The sequence below is a fragment of the Carassius gibelio genome, chromosome A8 (assembly GCF_023724105.1).
Source record: "Carassius gibelio isolate Cgi1373 ecotype wild population from Czech Republic chromosome A8, carGib1.2-hapl.c, whole genome shotgun sequence".
In the NCBI taxonomy this organism is placed as follows: Eukaryota; Metazoa; Chordata; class Actinopteri; order Cypriniformes; family Cyprinidae; genus Carassius; species Carassius gibelio.
In genome coordinates this window covers 26,030,187-26,044,485 of record NC_068378.1, presented here as the reverse complement: position 1 = coordinate 26,044,485, position 14,299 = coordinate 26,030,187, and the positions used below count along the sequence as shown (strand labels likewise).

Sequence of the window (14,299 nt, the reverse complement as noted above, 5' to 3'; positions counted from 1 at the left end):
GGCAGGATCATGACAGACCCGTGTTTTGTCTTTGGGCCACGTGCTTGTGTTGTCTCGTTCCCTTGCCCCGCCCCCCTTGTTATCCTAGTCTTGTCGTGATTGTCCCATCTGTGCCACCTGTCGTGTCTTGATTAGTTCCCCTATTTAGATCTCCTAGTGTGCGCTGTCTTTTGTCGGTTCATTGCGATTGTTTCATTGTGATTGTTTCCTCAAAACTGTTCTACTTATGTGTTCCTACCTGTCAGCCTCCTGAGATATCGTGTCCTTGTAACCCCTCAAAGAAGTCGTTGTACTATTGTGAGTGTTTGTTAGTAGTTAGTGTTCAGAGTCTTTGTTTACCTTGTTTATTGTGTTTAATAGAGTTATTCAGTGTCTACCCTAGTCCTTGTTTTCCCCCTCGTGGGTTTTGTTTTCCCCTTTTTGTACAATAAATCTTGTGTTCAGTAAATCCTGTCTGCACTTGAGTTCCTCCCTACCCCTCCTCATAACAAAAACACTGTATAATGCTACCTGTTGTTAGTAGCATACGTGTCGTTGTTTTACGAGTGACAGTGTGTTTGCTTTGTTAATGTTATGGAAGAATGAGTTGATTTGGATATGAATGGAGAAAGTGTGTATAATTCAGCCGGTTAAACTGGCCATCTGCTTTAAAACTTTTATTGGTTTGTTTTATAGTGTAAGGTTCTTTTCATTACACAGTGTAAAACAGACTTAGGCTCGCCTTAGGCGATATGATAATACTGGATATTACGAGAAACGGTGTATTGAATTCTGTAGTGGTTTAAAGAAGGAAACATGAGAAGAACAGATCATATGTCAAAACCCTTTCAAATGAACCAGTCTTAAATGATTCAGTAGTTCAGCAGTTCTCTACCTGTTGTTGGTTCTCAGCCAACACGTTATTGAAATCACCTTGTTGGCTGAAGTCAGCACTAAAAAGAGAGGCAATAATTGTCAGCACCGTTTGCACAGATGGTAAAGTGTGATGTTTATTTTGACCAGATCGACCTGGGTTCATATCTGCCTTTTGGTGAACTTATTTTTCTTTTCAAATTTCAAATCACATCAGAAAAGCATTTATTTTCAATGAAAATAAAGAATATAATCAAAGAGTTGAAAATAGAGTATCGAGTAGGGATAGGATAGGTTTAGGGCTTTATTGTCCCAAATAAAGCAGCATCAATTTATTAATTTTAATTAAAATAAAAATTTACACTCAATAAGTTAATATTGCATACCGTTTTACAATGTAGGCTACTACAATACTGAGGTGCAGATAATTGCCACTATTTACAATAAGTAATAACATTTTAACATAGTGTAAATAGAATCTATAGCCATTTAGCACTTAGTGTAGCTAAATAGCATTTCACAAAAAAATATATATATATTTTCTTCTATTTGCACTTAGTGTAAATAGCTGCTGTCCATTAAAATAGTCTATAATTATTGTGTTTTGTTGGAGTTTTCCCTCTTTTCCTAGCTTTCCTTCACATTTAAATCAGATGAATTGTCCTTAAGTGGGACACTGCCTAATGTGGGACATTTAAGGTTTCATGTTAGTAGCTCCCCCATAAATACATGAATGCCAGTGAAACTCTGGGTTACCAAAGCTGGGGGCACATCCTGTTTTTTTTTAAAAATGGTATTAGTTGTGGATTTAATGTTTTGGTTACACATCGCAATATATCACAGAAATCTGAAATGCAAAAAATGTCCCACATGTGTTAAAAATGCTCATGCGCATATTACTTTGACTTTCGGCAATGCCGCATCAATTGCTTGAATGAACAACAAAAACAACAACAGTACAATAACAAACTCACTTAGCCTATATTACACATAGACCTAGAACTTTCAATAACAAAATGATTAAAAATACACCATATAAATAATAAATCATGTTTATAAGCAAAACAAATAAGAAAGTTTAAGTGAAAATCAGCGCATTCATTTAATCACTAAAAAGCTGTCACTCACTTCAATTTGATCGCAATTGAACATTTTCGTACATGACAAAAGCTTCTTGTGGTTTCTTGGTTTGACTGATTTGAGCATCCTTAAACAACGCAAAGCATAGACATTTTAAGTGAACCCTATATAGACAAATAATTTCCCTCCAGCTGCATTTCGCGCCACAGCAATGATGTCATGTGCAAACAACCGATCTGTCACTTACAGTTTGCAGCATTGTTGTTAGGTCCAGAACAGTGTGTGTTAATCTGTGAGCAAAAGAAACCAAAAATAGAGTAAAAAATAAACTGAATGCATTTTTTCTCTGAAATCGGGATCCATCAGCTGAACCTGAAATAAGGACTGTAAAAAGATGGACAAATTTAAAAGCCTGCTTCGACTGCAACAGTTTTATCATGCCAAGGACATGTCATGTACAGGTATCTACAAAAATTATTTGAGAACTAACAGAGTTGAGAATTAACAGAGGTTTAGATGTTTTAGTGCAAATGTTTTGTTCGACCTCACCATTATTGCAAACAGGATTTGCTTTAGTTGGTCTCTTGACCCTTGACTCTTTAATATTAGTTTTTCTCTTGCTGCTATGAGTGTTTTTGTGAAGCACATTTGTTATAGCAGGAAATGCCAAGAAAAATGTATTATGTGGTTTTGGTTAATTATTGACGGTGGTGTGATCAGCATCTAGTGGCTTGATTTACTGATCTTTTCCAGAGGCTAATCTTAAATGATATGGAGTGGTTTATAATTAGTGTTATGATGTCATTTATAATAGTTATATGACTTTATGAGATGGCAAAGTTTTCTGAAAAACTAGAGCACTATATAGACACTTACAAATATCAGGAATCAGGACATGGATCTCAACAATGGTGATTATTAACCAAACAAAAGTTTAATGCTGCAATATGCTGGAGGCCAGAGTGGTACAAAACTCCCAGCATGCACTGCAGCATGTATTAATTATGCAGCAGCAATTATTATACCATAAAATCAAGAAATAAATAAAAAAAAACAGCAAAATACTGCAAAACCTAACAGTCAATTTTCTGTTGTGTGTTTTGTGGGTTGAATTGTGCTGGACTGTAAAGTCAGTTGGATGGACAGAGAAACAACGATGTTATGCTCCAAGCTGCTTTATTTAATGGCAGTAACTGCAGTTACTGATGCAGTGAGAATCTCTTTGATTATTTCAATCAAACATGCATGTGTGCTGCTGTTATCTGCAAGAGAATAGGGGCCAGATGTATTAATCCGCTCAGGGAAACAACAAAAAAATTACAAAAAATGTATTAATAAATTATTTAAGAGCGCTAGAAAGGTCTCCCAACCTAGTTATGAGGAACAAGATGGCAGTAAAGAGGAGGAGACACACACTTTCCAATGAAGATATGAAGTATTGGAGTTATGATAATGTTATGTAGTGGATAAAACAATACAAATTTGATCATCAAGATACTCAATTATTTTTGTAACTGATCAAGAAAAACACTTTTATAATTCCACTCTACAAATCAATGCTCTAACTGATGAAATAAAAGTAGTAATTACATATTGTGGGCTAGAAAAATATTTTTGGTTCAGGAATCATTTGAATCATTTCGGGAGTTCGGAGCGGGTTTGCGAATCATTTGAGTCAGTTCGGGAGTTCGATACGGGATTACGAATCATTTGACTGAGTTCGGTAGTTCGGAGCGGGTTCGCGAGTCATTAGAGTCAGTTTGGGGATTGCAAATCATTTGAATCAGTTCGGGAGTTCGGAGCGGGTTCGCGAATCATTTCAGTCTGTTCGGGAGTTCATGGCGGGTTCGCGAATCATTTGAATCAGTTTGGGGATCGCGAATCATTTGAGTCAGTTCGGGAGTTCAAAGCGGGTTCGCGAATCATTTGAGTCAGTTTGGGAATCGCGAATCATTTGAGTCAGTTCGGGAGTTCAAAGCGGGTTCGCGAATCATTTGAGTCAGTTTGGGGATCGCGAATCATTTGAGTCAGTTCGGGAGTTCAAAGCGGGTTCGCGAATCATTTGAGTCAGTTTGGGGATCGCGAATCATTTGAATCAGTTCGGGAGTTCAAAGCGGGTTCGCGAATCATTTGAGTCAGTTCGGGAGTTCGTAGCGGGTTCGCGAATCATTTGAGTCAGTTCGGGAGTTCGTAGCGGGTTCGCGAATCATTTGAGTCAGTTCGGGAGTTTGATTTGGTATCACGAATTCATTTTTTACCTGGGTCTTCAGTCTGTGATTAAATCACCTCTTGTCTGACAAGTCTTTGGGTTCAAGTCATTCCTTAATCACGTGACATATCCATGCACTATTTCTAACATTTCTGTCACTGTGTTTTTGTTGTTTCTTCAGGATCTGTGGTGTGTTATTATTTTATAAATAAATAAAACCTTGTTATAAACAAAATATTGAATAATTTGTCTTTTTGACTGCCTATAAGTAAATAAACACTAGGCTATATAATAATATAATAATCCAAGTATTTATAGCCTAGTTTTATTTTTTATCCAATTTTGAGTTTTCTGGTATAATAATTGCTTTTCCTAGGCAGACTTGACAAATTGGTCTAATATATGAATAAGATGCTTGCTCAAAAAGGACATAATGATATAAATTAAAGCAAATAACATTTTGAATCCTAAACAATACTACAGTTCTATAGTCTAATCTGAAGGGTGAACTCAAAAGACATAAATCATACAACAAGGTCATTTTTGAAGATTAGAATCCACTGTAAATAAAAAAAAAATAAAAATAAAAAAACAGTCAAAGATATGTCGCCATCATAGAGACAACTCATTCTTCCCTAGCCACATTAAAGATTCGTTCAAAATGAACGCATTGTTCAAGAACGACACATCACAAGACACCTTGCTTGTGATAGCAACTTGCTATCAAACAGTTAACACTATCATGGTGATCTGCATATTTTGTATCAGTTTATTTTGTGACAGTGACCACATAGCAAGATTGCACAACATGACAATATGCACAAAATATTCCATAATAATAATTGTCTGGTGACACGTTACTTGTTAATGCATGAGAGTAATCAGTTAGATAGTCAGTTAAATTGTCAGCCCTAACTTAGTCATTTACACGTGAAATGACATGGATGCATGTCATTGAGACTGAGATTCAGATTGAGATAACAGAAACACAAAAGTGTTTATTTTGAAGGCAGGGAAGAGAGCAGTGCCAAGCCATGAAAAGAGGTAAAGATATAGAGAGTTTCTTTCAAAGAATATATATATATATATATATATATATATATATATATATATATATATATATATATATATATATATTCTCAAATTTAACTTAATGGATATATACAGGGATGACAAAAAACTAAATTAATAAAAAAATTAGCTTTATTACTGCATATGTTTACAAGTAACTTTATTCAAGTTAAAATAATATTTAATAATATATATTTATATTTATATTTAAAATAAATAATAAAATCAATAGGATTTCCATAATATACTGTAGAATTTAGCTTCTTTTTTTTCTTTTTCTTTTTTTTTATTTGTCACTAGCGGGCACCCCATTTGGAGGCAGGATGATGATGATGAGTGGATAAAGACTAGAGCGATCAAATAGAGAGAGAGTGATCTGCTCACCTGTTCGTGGATGTTTCGACGTGGAAAGCAGTTCGGAATGGAAATATTCATATTTTATTTGTTAACACATACTTTTCGTAACTTAATTTCAGTAAATGTAATGAAATTAGAGAACTAAGCCAATAGTAGCGCTGGCGTTTTCATTTGATTTGGATGGGAACTTCAGATTGTGAATCATTTGAGTCAGTTCGGGATTCAGAGCGTGATTCATTTGAGTCAGTTTGGGAGTTCAAAGCAGGTTTGCAAATCATTTGAGTCATTTTGGAAGTTTGAGTCATTTCCGGCTTCGGATCATTTGAATCAGTTCGAGAATTCAGAGCGGGATCGCGAATCATTTGAGTCATTTTGGGAATTCGAAGCGGGTTCGCGAAACATTTGAGTGAGTTCGGGAGTTCGTAGCGGGTTCGTGAATCATTTGAGTCAGTTATGGGATCGCGAATCATTTGAGTCAGTTCGGGAGTTCGTCGCGGGTTCGCGAATCATTTGAGTCAGTTCGGGGTCCGCGAATCATTTGAGTCAGTTCGGGAGTTCGGAGCGGGATCGCGAATCATTTGAGTCATTTTGGGAATTCGAAGCGGGTTCACGAAACATTTGAGTGAGTTCGGGAGTTCGTAGCGGGTTCGTGAATCATTTGAGTCAGTTATGGGATCGCGAATCATTTGAGTCAGTTCGGGAGTTCGTCGCGGGTTCGCGAATCATTTGAGTCAGTTCGGGGTCCGCGAATCATTTGAGTCTGTTCGGAAGTTCGATATGAGATCATGAATCATTTGAGTCAAGTGTGTTCTGATTGGTGGATGATGACGATGAGTGGATAAAGACTAGAGCAATCAAATACTGAGAGAATGATCTGCTCACCTGGATATGTTCGTGGTAACCCCACCAGACACAACAGTGGCCAAAAGTAATGTGTGGAGTTTTTTCATTTTTTATTTTTTTATGACCCCTCATTTCACTTAAACCCTGAAAATCCAAGGGGGAAACAACTCTGACCAGTGTTCAATTGAAAGTAGCTAAAACAGTCATTAAAATGTTACTAGATTACATCATAACGGCCAGTTGACTGATTTATATAAATAAGATCAGTGGGAGAGTCTTGGAATCTAGAAGAGGTTTGTTAAAAAAAAATAGCTTGGCCTTTGAAAAAAAGTTTCAAAATGGGCAAGGAAGTAAAGAACAAAATCACTAAATTGCCAACACTGACATTGATTAAAACATAATTACAACATAATCAGTTATTAGTATTTCGTTAGTACTCTCACATTACTAACCGCATTAGCCTGTTGGCATATTTCATTGCATTATTATCACAAATAAAACAATTGATTCTAAGCAACTGTGCAATATGCTTACAAAAATCATATTATTTTAATTAAGTGCGAATATGTCAGATTTCCTAGGCTGAACATCACTTTTAGTCACTATACTATATGGCAGCTACTAAACTTTCCAACTGACTGCAAAAACAAGTCACTTTTATGAATCTATTATAATGAAAGAACCAGAGGGAAAACTGTTTATTTTAGAAGCATTCAGTAGGAAATGGCAGACAGTTGGGATGTCATACAGGTCGACACTATTAACACTATTAAGCAAAATAATTCACAACTTAACAAGTTATTTTCACACATTTACGAACAGGACATTCAAATCTAAATCATACTTTACACATTATAGGGAAACATAAAACAGGATGTCATGAATTTACTATAACCAGCTTATTAAATGACGGTCCAAATTCAGGAAAGCAAATAAATATAGTTATGACATTTATTAATAATAGTAGGTTATAGTATAGGATATAAGATGGTTTAGTCATTCTTTTCACACTCCAGGTGGCGGTATGCACCTTTAGAGTTGGTTTGCCCACCATTAAATCAAAAGAAGAAGAAGAATTATTTGTGTACAGTGTATCTGTATTTCCTGCTTTCTCCTGCGTGCTTGCGTTACGCATTGTGTATATGTTCCCAGACTATCATTTGTCTGGCTGCTTAGAGTTACTGTGTGTTTGCCGACAGGATTTGTCTGACTGTCTGTGGAGTATCCTAAGGATATACATAGTGTGGATCCATGGGTCTATTCAGTCCACGAGTAAGACAATCGGAATTATATTGTCTGGAACGGACAAGCAGCAGAATGACTACAAGAGAGTCGCACCTAAAGTTTTGGAAGAATCTTTGTCAAGCGAGAAATTGGAACATCTGACATCTGTTGAACTGAAACTGAAACTCTGTGACGTGCTGCTGACAGACAGTTTAACCTAGTGAAGGGAATGTATCTGCTGATTTCCTCCAAAGTTTGGACATTTTGGCCTTAATTCAAATAGAGCTCGGACGAGATCGGGAGGAAACCCGAACCGGGATTCGAACTCGCTCCGCTCACGCGCAAACGGGTGTGTCTGAACTCTTATCATGAGGTCGCAAGCGCTGACTTTCCAGTGTATTTTCAGAGTAATTTCCGATCGGATACTTTTTAAACTTCCGTCTTTCGTCATAGATATAGTGCAATCCTCTGGCACTGACTGAACACGTAGTCAATATACGCAACAAACAACTTCAACATTATATTTTAATAAATGGCTCTTAAAAGCGGTGAGGATTGTTTTTTATTTTATTTACTTTTTTTTTTTTTTACTACTTATACTAATTTACTAGCCTACTTTGTTTCCAGACATGTTGCACTATTTAACTCTTATCTAATTGTATGACACACGTCAAATTTAGCTAATAACAAAATATCGTGTTTTTATTCTCGTTGGTGTTCGAGTCTGATCTCTTCCCTTTTGTTATTGTTTTTAGATCAGAAGATGTCAGGCATAAAAGGCTCATGGCTGTGCCGTTTGGTTGTAGTAGTGACATTGGCATGTGTCATCTCTATGAGCATCATGTTTTACAGTTTCTCGCCTTCTAACTGTCCACTACCATTTCCTAAACCCAAACAAAACTGTGCAAAGAGCAGCATCCCTCTTTCTGATAAAGCAGAGGAGAAACCTATACTTCTCTTATGGACCTGGCCTGAAAATTATAGGTTTGCTTTCAGCGACTGCAAAAAGTTTTACAATATTGATAATTGTCAATTGACGGATGATAGAGCTCTCTACAACGATGCAGATAACGTCATCGTTTATCATAGAAACATCGAATGGGATCTCTCCAACCTTCCTCCATCTCCTCGTCCTCCGTTCCAAAGGTGGCTTTGGTTGCATTTGGAATCACCAACCAACACCAAAAGGATTCCAGGTCTGGAAAACCTGTTCAATCTCACGCTCAGCTACAGACAGGATGCTGATATTCCTGTACGGATGCGCTTGATGACCAGGAAGAAACCTAATGAGGATTTCATCATTCCCAAAAAGGATAAACTGGTGTGTTGGATTGTGAGTAACGATGATCCCTCAACAGGTGTTGAAACAAGGAACGTTTTTTACAGGGAACTCCGCAAATACATCAAAGTGACTTTGTTCGGAAAGGCTTATTCAAGGTTTCTGAGTTACGACGACTACTATCCAACCCTGGCCTCCTGCAAGTTTTACCTTGCCTTTGAGAACTCCATCCACAAAGACTACATCACTGAGAAGATCAACGGGCCGCTCGCGGCGGGGACCGTCCCTGTGGTGTTGGGTCCTCCGAGAAGAAACTATGAGAACTTTGTTCCCGCCGAGTCCTTCATTCATGTCAATGACTTCCCAGACGCAAAGTCACTAGCCAAATATCTGCTTTATCTGGACAAGGATAAAGATGCATATCGCAAGTACTTTAACTGGAGGAAACATCTCACTCCAAGTCCTCATTTAATATTACAGACACAAGAGTTTATTCTGGCTATTTGCACTGCGTGTGACTATATCGCACGACACAGACAATATAAAGAAGCTCACGATCTCTATGAGTGGTACTTCAATTGATGTTGCCTCAGGTTTTGGTGACAAATATTTTTAAATAATTAATTAATCTTTTCATCTGCAAATTCCTTTTAAATCACCTTTATATCATAATCAGGAAAAAAAAACAACAGTTATAAGTTAATAGGTTATTCCTCATGTCTGTAATTGTTGTTTGCTGGTTTCTTTTTTAAATACAAATGTCCTCATGTGCAGTTTGTTAGCTACATTATTTCTGTTTGTAATTACAGTTTGGTTATGTTTATTACATAAGTATAAGGCAATGTCTTTGAACCTGTCAACCCAACTCTGCAGTTGTTTTTAAAAAGAAGCAATTACCCATGGTCCAAAACCTTATTTACACTCGTAAGCTTATTGTACACTTGAAATACAATGCGTTTGCTACCTCATATTCATGGTATTTTCGACGTAAAAGGTCAGATATAAAATATTTTGTCGCCAAGACAAAAGAGGGCACCAGAACTCCGAGTCAAACGGAAGAGACTGACGTTCTTGACGTACGCAGCGTTAGTGACGTCACGTGCGTGAAACGTGTTTTGTACTACAGCAGAGGTGTTCTGGATTGTGTTTTAAACCAGGAGACTAGTTTTATTATTCATCTTTAAATCGTCAACTCTTTGTTTCATAACGGCTTAACGCTTTAGTTTCGTCAGCACGTCATCGTCTGTCGTCCTTATTCTTTAAATGAATCACTCTTCGTAGGAAATACTTAAAGGTTTGTATTATTATTATTATTTTGTTAAATGATTTTTTTACACATCAATTACTATTCTCAATGCATTTTAATGTGTTACTCTCTTAAATGATTCTTGAATATGCTGATTCTCTCAAACGCTGTGAACTTACATATTCATTTATAGTTTCTGAAAACTATTTAACCCTTTCAGGCACTGAATGTATTTCAGGTATTAGTTTAGTCATTCGTTAAGCGAGTAACAAACCAGTAAGCAGTGCACGGGTTTAGGGTCATTTTGAGGTTTTCACCAGGGGTCCAGGTACATAGAAATGCACTTTTACAGTTCAAACCAACAACTTTGATTTCTGTTATGGGGAAATGCCATTAAGTAATGTTATATATTTATATTCTGAAGCATGTTACTTTAAGAGGACATTCAAATAAATATTAAATATGTGTGTGTGTGTATGTATATATGTGTATATGTATTTCAGAAGGACCGTCATGTTCCTTCAATCTAAAGAACATTTATGAAATGAGTTGGAAATAATACTAAGTGCCTGAAAGGGTTAAAGCAGGTGTTTTCAAACTAGGGTCCACAACAAGGTGCACGAGGTTTGTGAAAAAATATAGTGAAATAAATTAAATTAATTAATGAGATTAACTAAATAGATATATAATTAGAATAAAATAATTAAATTAATATATTTGTTTTATTTTTTATTTTTAATAATCAATCTAATACTACTATGTTGAGTAGAAAAAATTTAATGACACAATAAAAAATAAATGAGTTAAATTTGGTCTTTATACATATAGCTGCATTTCCATGAGTTCAGTCTAGTTTAGTGTTTTGATATCTGACATTTCTCTGAAATGCTGTGCAGTGTCCTGTGTGCGTCATCATGCCGGTCCAGTGCAGTAACTGCGTCCAGAGACGTGCCGTACTCAAACGGCCCAAGACCGGACACTCTCTCTGTAAGGACTGCTTCTTCTGGGCGTTTGAAGAGGAGATCCATCAAACCATCGTATCTGCCGGACTCTTTAACCGTGGAGAGACCGTGGCCATCGGTGCCTCGGGCGGAAAGGACTCTACTGTCCTGGCTCATGTGATGAAGGTCCTGAACGAACGCTACGATTACGGCCTGAATCTTCTGCTGCTGTCGGTGGATGAGGGCATCACGGGTTACAGAGATGATTCGCTGGAGACGGTGAAGAGGAACCAGCAGCAGTATGAGCTGCCGCTGAAGATCGTGTCTTATGAAGAGCTGTACGGCTGGACCATGGACGCCATCGTGAAGCAGGTGGGCCTGAAGAATAACTGCACTTTCTGCGGTGTGTTTCGCAGGCAGGCGCTGGACCGAGGAGCCATGATGCTGAAAGTGGACAAGATCTGCACAGGCAAGTGATCGGTGTCTTACACTGCCTTTACTAGTTTAATCAAGCATGGAAATAAATAGCATCTCAACCTTAAAACATGTGCATGTATGTTTGGAAATAGAGATGTATTTCGATTCTTTCAAGGTCTTCTGATTATTTAATCCTGATATTTCCGTTCATGTATTTGCATTTTTACTAAGATTATCCTCCACTGAGAAACATTGCTAAACATAAAATTGTGACACATTACAGTATGTAACTAAATGAATATTAAAGTTTATGCAAAAAATATAATTGTGTGTTTCTTTCTTTAAATTTTAGGCAAATTATCACATAAAAAAAAATTGTTTCATGTGGGAATGCATAAATTAACCTTTTTTTTCCAAATCAAAAATATTATTTAATAGGACTAAATCATCATGAATATATTAGATTACACTTACAAAACATTGAGGCTAATTTATAAGGATTTATACATTTATATGTAGTTTTTCCTGTTTCATCTAAAATTATTCTGAAACACTCAAATAGTCTGAACTACTATAGAAGGGATAGACCAAAAATCATTCTTGTGAAGAAAGAAAGAAAGTTAAATAGAGTTAACACTTCTCTTTTATGCATGACCAAACCTGTAAAATTAAAAATGAATGTAATAGACCAGATCTGATGCTTTTCGACCAATGATGCCGAAAGCACCAGCTCCCTTATTTCCATGCTGCACACAGAAAAGTAAAAATAAATAAGTGTATAAATAAATAAATATGCAAATAGAGATACAAAGAAAAAAAAAAAGTAAAAAATAATTTTAAAAATAAATACAGAAAAAAAAATGTAATTAATTAACAAAATTAATCTTTGTTTTTCCTTTTATTCATTTATTTATGCAAGTTTGGTCCTCCATACATAAAAAAAAAAAAAAAAAAATGATAGAAAGAAAAGAATTTTTAAAGGCCGACTGATGTTGTGTTTATTGATCAGGGCACAATGCAGACGACGTGGCAGAGACGGTGCTGATGAATGTCCTGCGTGGAGACATCGCTCGTCTCCGCCGCTGCACCTCCATCAGCACAGCCAGCGACGGAGAGGGTGCCATCCCACGCTGCAAGCCCCTCAAATACGCCTACGAGAAAGAGATCGTCCTCTACGCCTATTTCAAGAAGCTGGATTACTTCTCCACAGAGTGCATCTACTCGCCCAACGCCTACCGGGGACACGCTCGCGCCTTCCTCAAAGACCTGGAGTCCATCCGGCCCAGCTCCATCATAGACGTCATCCACTCCGGCGAGACGCTCTCCGTGAAGGATGGGGTGAAGATGCCAGTGCAGGGAACGTGCTCGCGCTGCGGCTACATCTCCAGTCAGGCCCTGTGTAAGTCCTGTGTTCTGCTGGAGGGCCTGAATCGAGGTTTACCCAAACTGGGCATCGGGAAACATCACAGACTGCACGGCAAAATTCTGGCTCGGGAGCCTTTGACCAAACAAGAGGAGAAGAAACTGAAGGCAGTGGACTTCTGACACAAAATCAGGAGTTGATTTTAAAAACTTGACGCTTGAGTTACGTGTCATCTGTGTTTTTAAGACGCTTTGAAATGAATGTTCATAATGAGAGATGATTTTGGAAGTCTCCAGCAACTTTTTATTCATTTTTTTTTAAATCTCAGACACAGTGAACTGAATGTAACATGCATTTGCTGAAAAAGCATCGTACAAACTGCTGTTCAGAATCAGAGAAGCCTGTTTAAAAACAAACGTGAGCTTTTCCAAGTTATGGCACGTTTATTTATTTAAACACTATGACAATAGAGTTACTTGTTTTTCAGGTTTTTCTCTGCCATGTACAGACGAATTGTTTTACAGGTGACATGTAGAAGTTTTTTAATGCTTTTCAGTTTGTGACATGATAAAACGGATAATACACGTGATACATGATCAGCTTCCTCTGGCTTTCAGGTTATTCATTTTATAATATTTCATGATTATTGTTCGTTCCTCATTTAGCAGCGACTTAATTATAGAAACTGAACTAAAATAGAAATATTTGTCCTTTAAATCTGTCCTTTTTGTGCAGGACATTTACACAACTACATGTGCATTAAATGAATCTTCTGTATTTTCAGGATCACTTCTCTTCACTAACTTGTGTTAATTCTCAATGTCTTTGAATGAGCAGGTGTTTAGTGCATGTATGGGGTCAGTTATTCGCAAGTTTATACAGGTATAGGAGAATCACATTCATTATCAACATGATCCACTAACCACAAAACCGTTTCAGCATCTTCCAAGAGAAATTATCCTTCTTATCGTATTGAAAAAGACATTGTACTTGTGCATTACAGTATTTGTTCCCCAAATATGATTCAAGTACTTTTCAAATGGAAATTATGAAAATGCAAAAAAATAATAATAAAAAATAAAAATACATTTTATAATCTTTTTAAATATTATTTTTATAAACTGATTTTGGGTGAAATATGAAATTTAACTGGCTTTATTCCAGTCAAAATAAAATTTTATATAACTGAATCAAGCTGAATCAATTTAGTTACATCTTTAAACCTAAACCCCAGTTTATAAGAATCTGATCAAGTCAAAACAGCATCTAATGACTGCACATGATGATGCATGATGTGGTGTCTACAAGGGAGCAGATAAATAATATTTCATTTTAAATTGAAAATTATAGTTTGGAAGATTTACAAGGCGGATATTAACATACAAAATAAATGACTATTATGTTAACGTTGACATTG

At 36.5% G+C, this 14,299-nt stretch overlaps 2 protein-coding genes across 5 annotated transcripts; both read left to right on the top strand.

Annotated features, from left to right (window-relative positions):
• Positions 1–7,836: 7,836 nt before the first annotated feature.
• Positions 7,837–13,668, top strand: LOC128019033 (cytoplasmic tRNA 2-thiolation protein 1). Of its 3 annotated transcripts, none has more exons than XM_052604987.1 (3): positions 7,837–7,985; positions 11,058–11,571; positions 12,529–13,668. In XM_052604987.1, the coding sequence occupies exons 2-3, from the start codon at positions 11,076–11,078 to the stop codon at positions 13,062–13,064; spliced, it is 1,032 nt and encodes a 343-aa protein (XP_052460947.1). In that variant the 5' UTR covers positions 7,837–7,985; positions 11,058–11,075; the 3' UTR covers positions 13,065–13,668. The 3 variants fall into 3 exon arrangements, with proteins under 3 accessions (XP_052460947.1, XP_052460946.1, XP_052460944.1); XM_052604986.1 differs by lacking the exon at positions 7,837–7,985 and adding an exon at positions 9,833–10,785; XM_052604984.1 differs by lacking the exon at positions 7,837–7,985 and adding an exon at positions 9,834–10,209.
• LOC128019032 (4-galactosyl-N-acetylglucosaminide 3-alpha-L-fucosyltransferase 9-like) lies at positions 7,841–10,626 on the top strand. 2 transcript variants are annotated; one of them, XM_052604982.1, is made up of 3 exons: positions 7,847–7,985; positions 8,090–8,184; positions 8,392–10,626. In XM_052604982.1, exons 2-3 carry the CDS (start codon positions 8,169–8,171, stop codon positions 9,495–9,497), a joined length of 1,122 nt encoding a protein of 373 aa, XP_052460942.1. In that variant the 5' UTR covers positions 7,847–7,985; positions 8,090–8,168; the 3' UTR covers positions 9,498–10,626. The 2 variants fall into 2 exon arrangements, with proteins under 2 accessions (XP_052460943.1, XP_052460942.1); XM_052604983.1 differs by lacking the exon at positions 8,090–8,184 and having other exon boundaries at positions 7,841–7,985.
• Positions 13,669–14,299: the final 631 nt, after the last annotated feature.

Bases quoted from the DNA above. Each gene is read 5' to 3' on its own strand.
- LOC128019033 (XM_052604987.1), top strand. From the start codon at position 11,076: ATGCCGGTCCAGTGCAGTAACTGCGTCCAGAGACGTGCCGTACTCAAA. The intron at 11,572-12,528 runs GCAAGTGATCGG...TTTATTGATCAG, and splicing joins AGTGGACAAGATCTGCACAG to GGCACAATGCAGACGACGTG.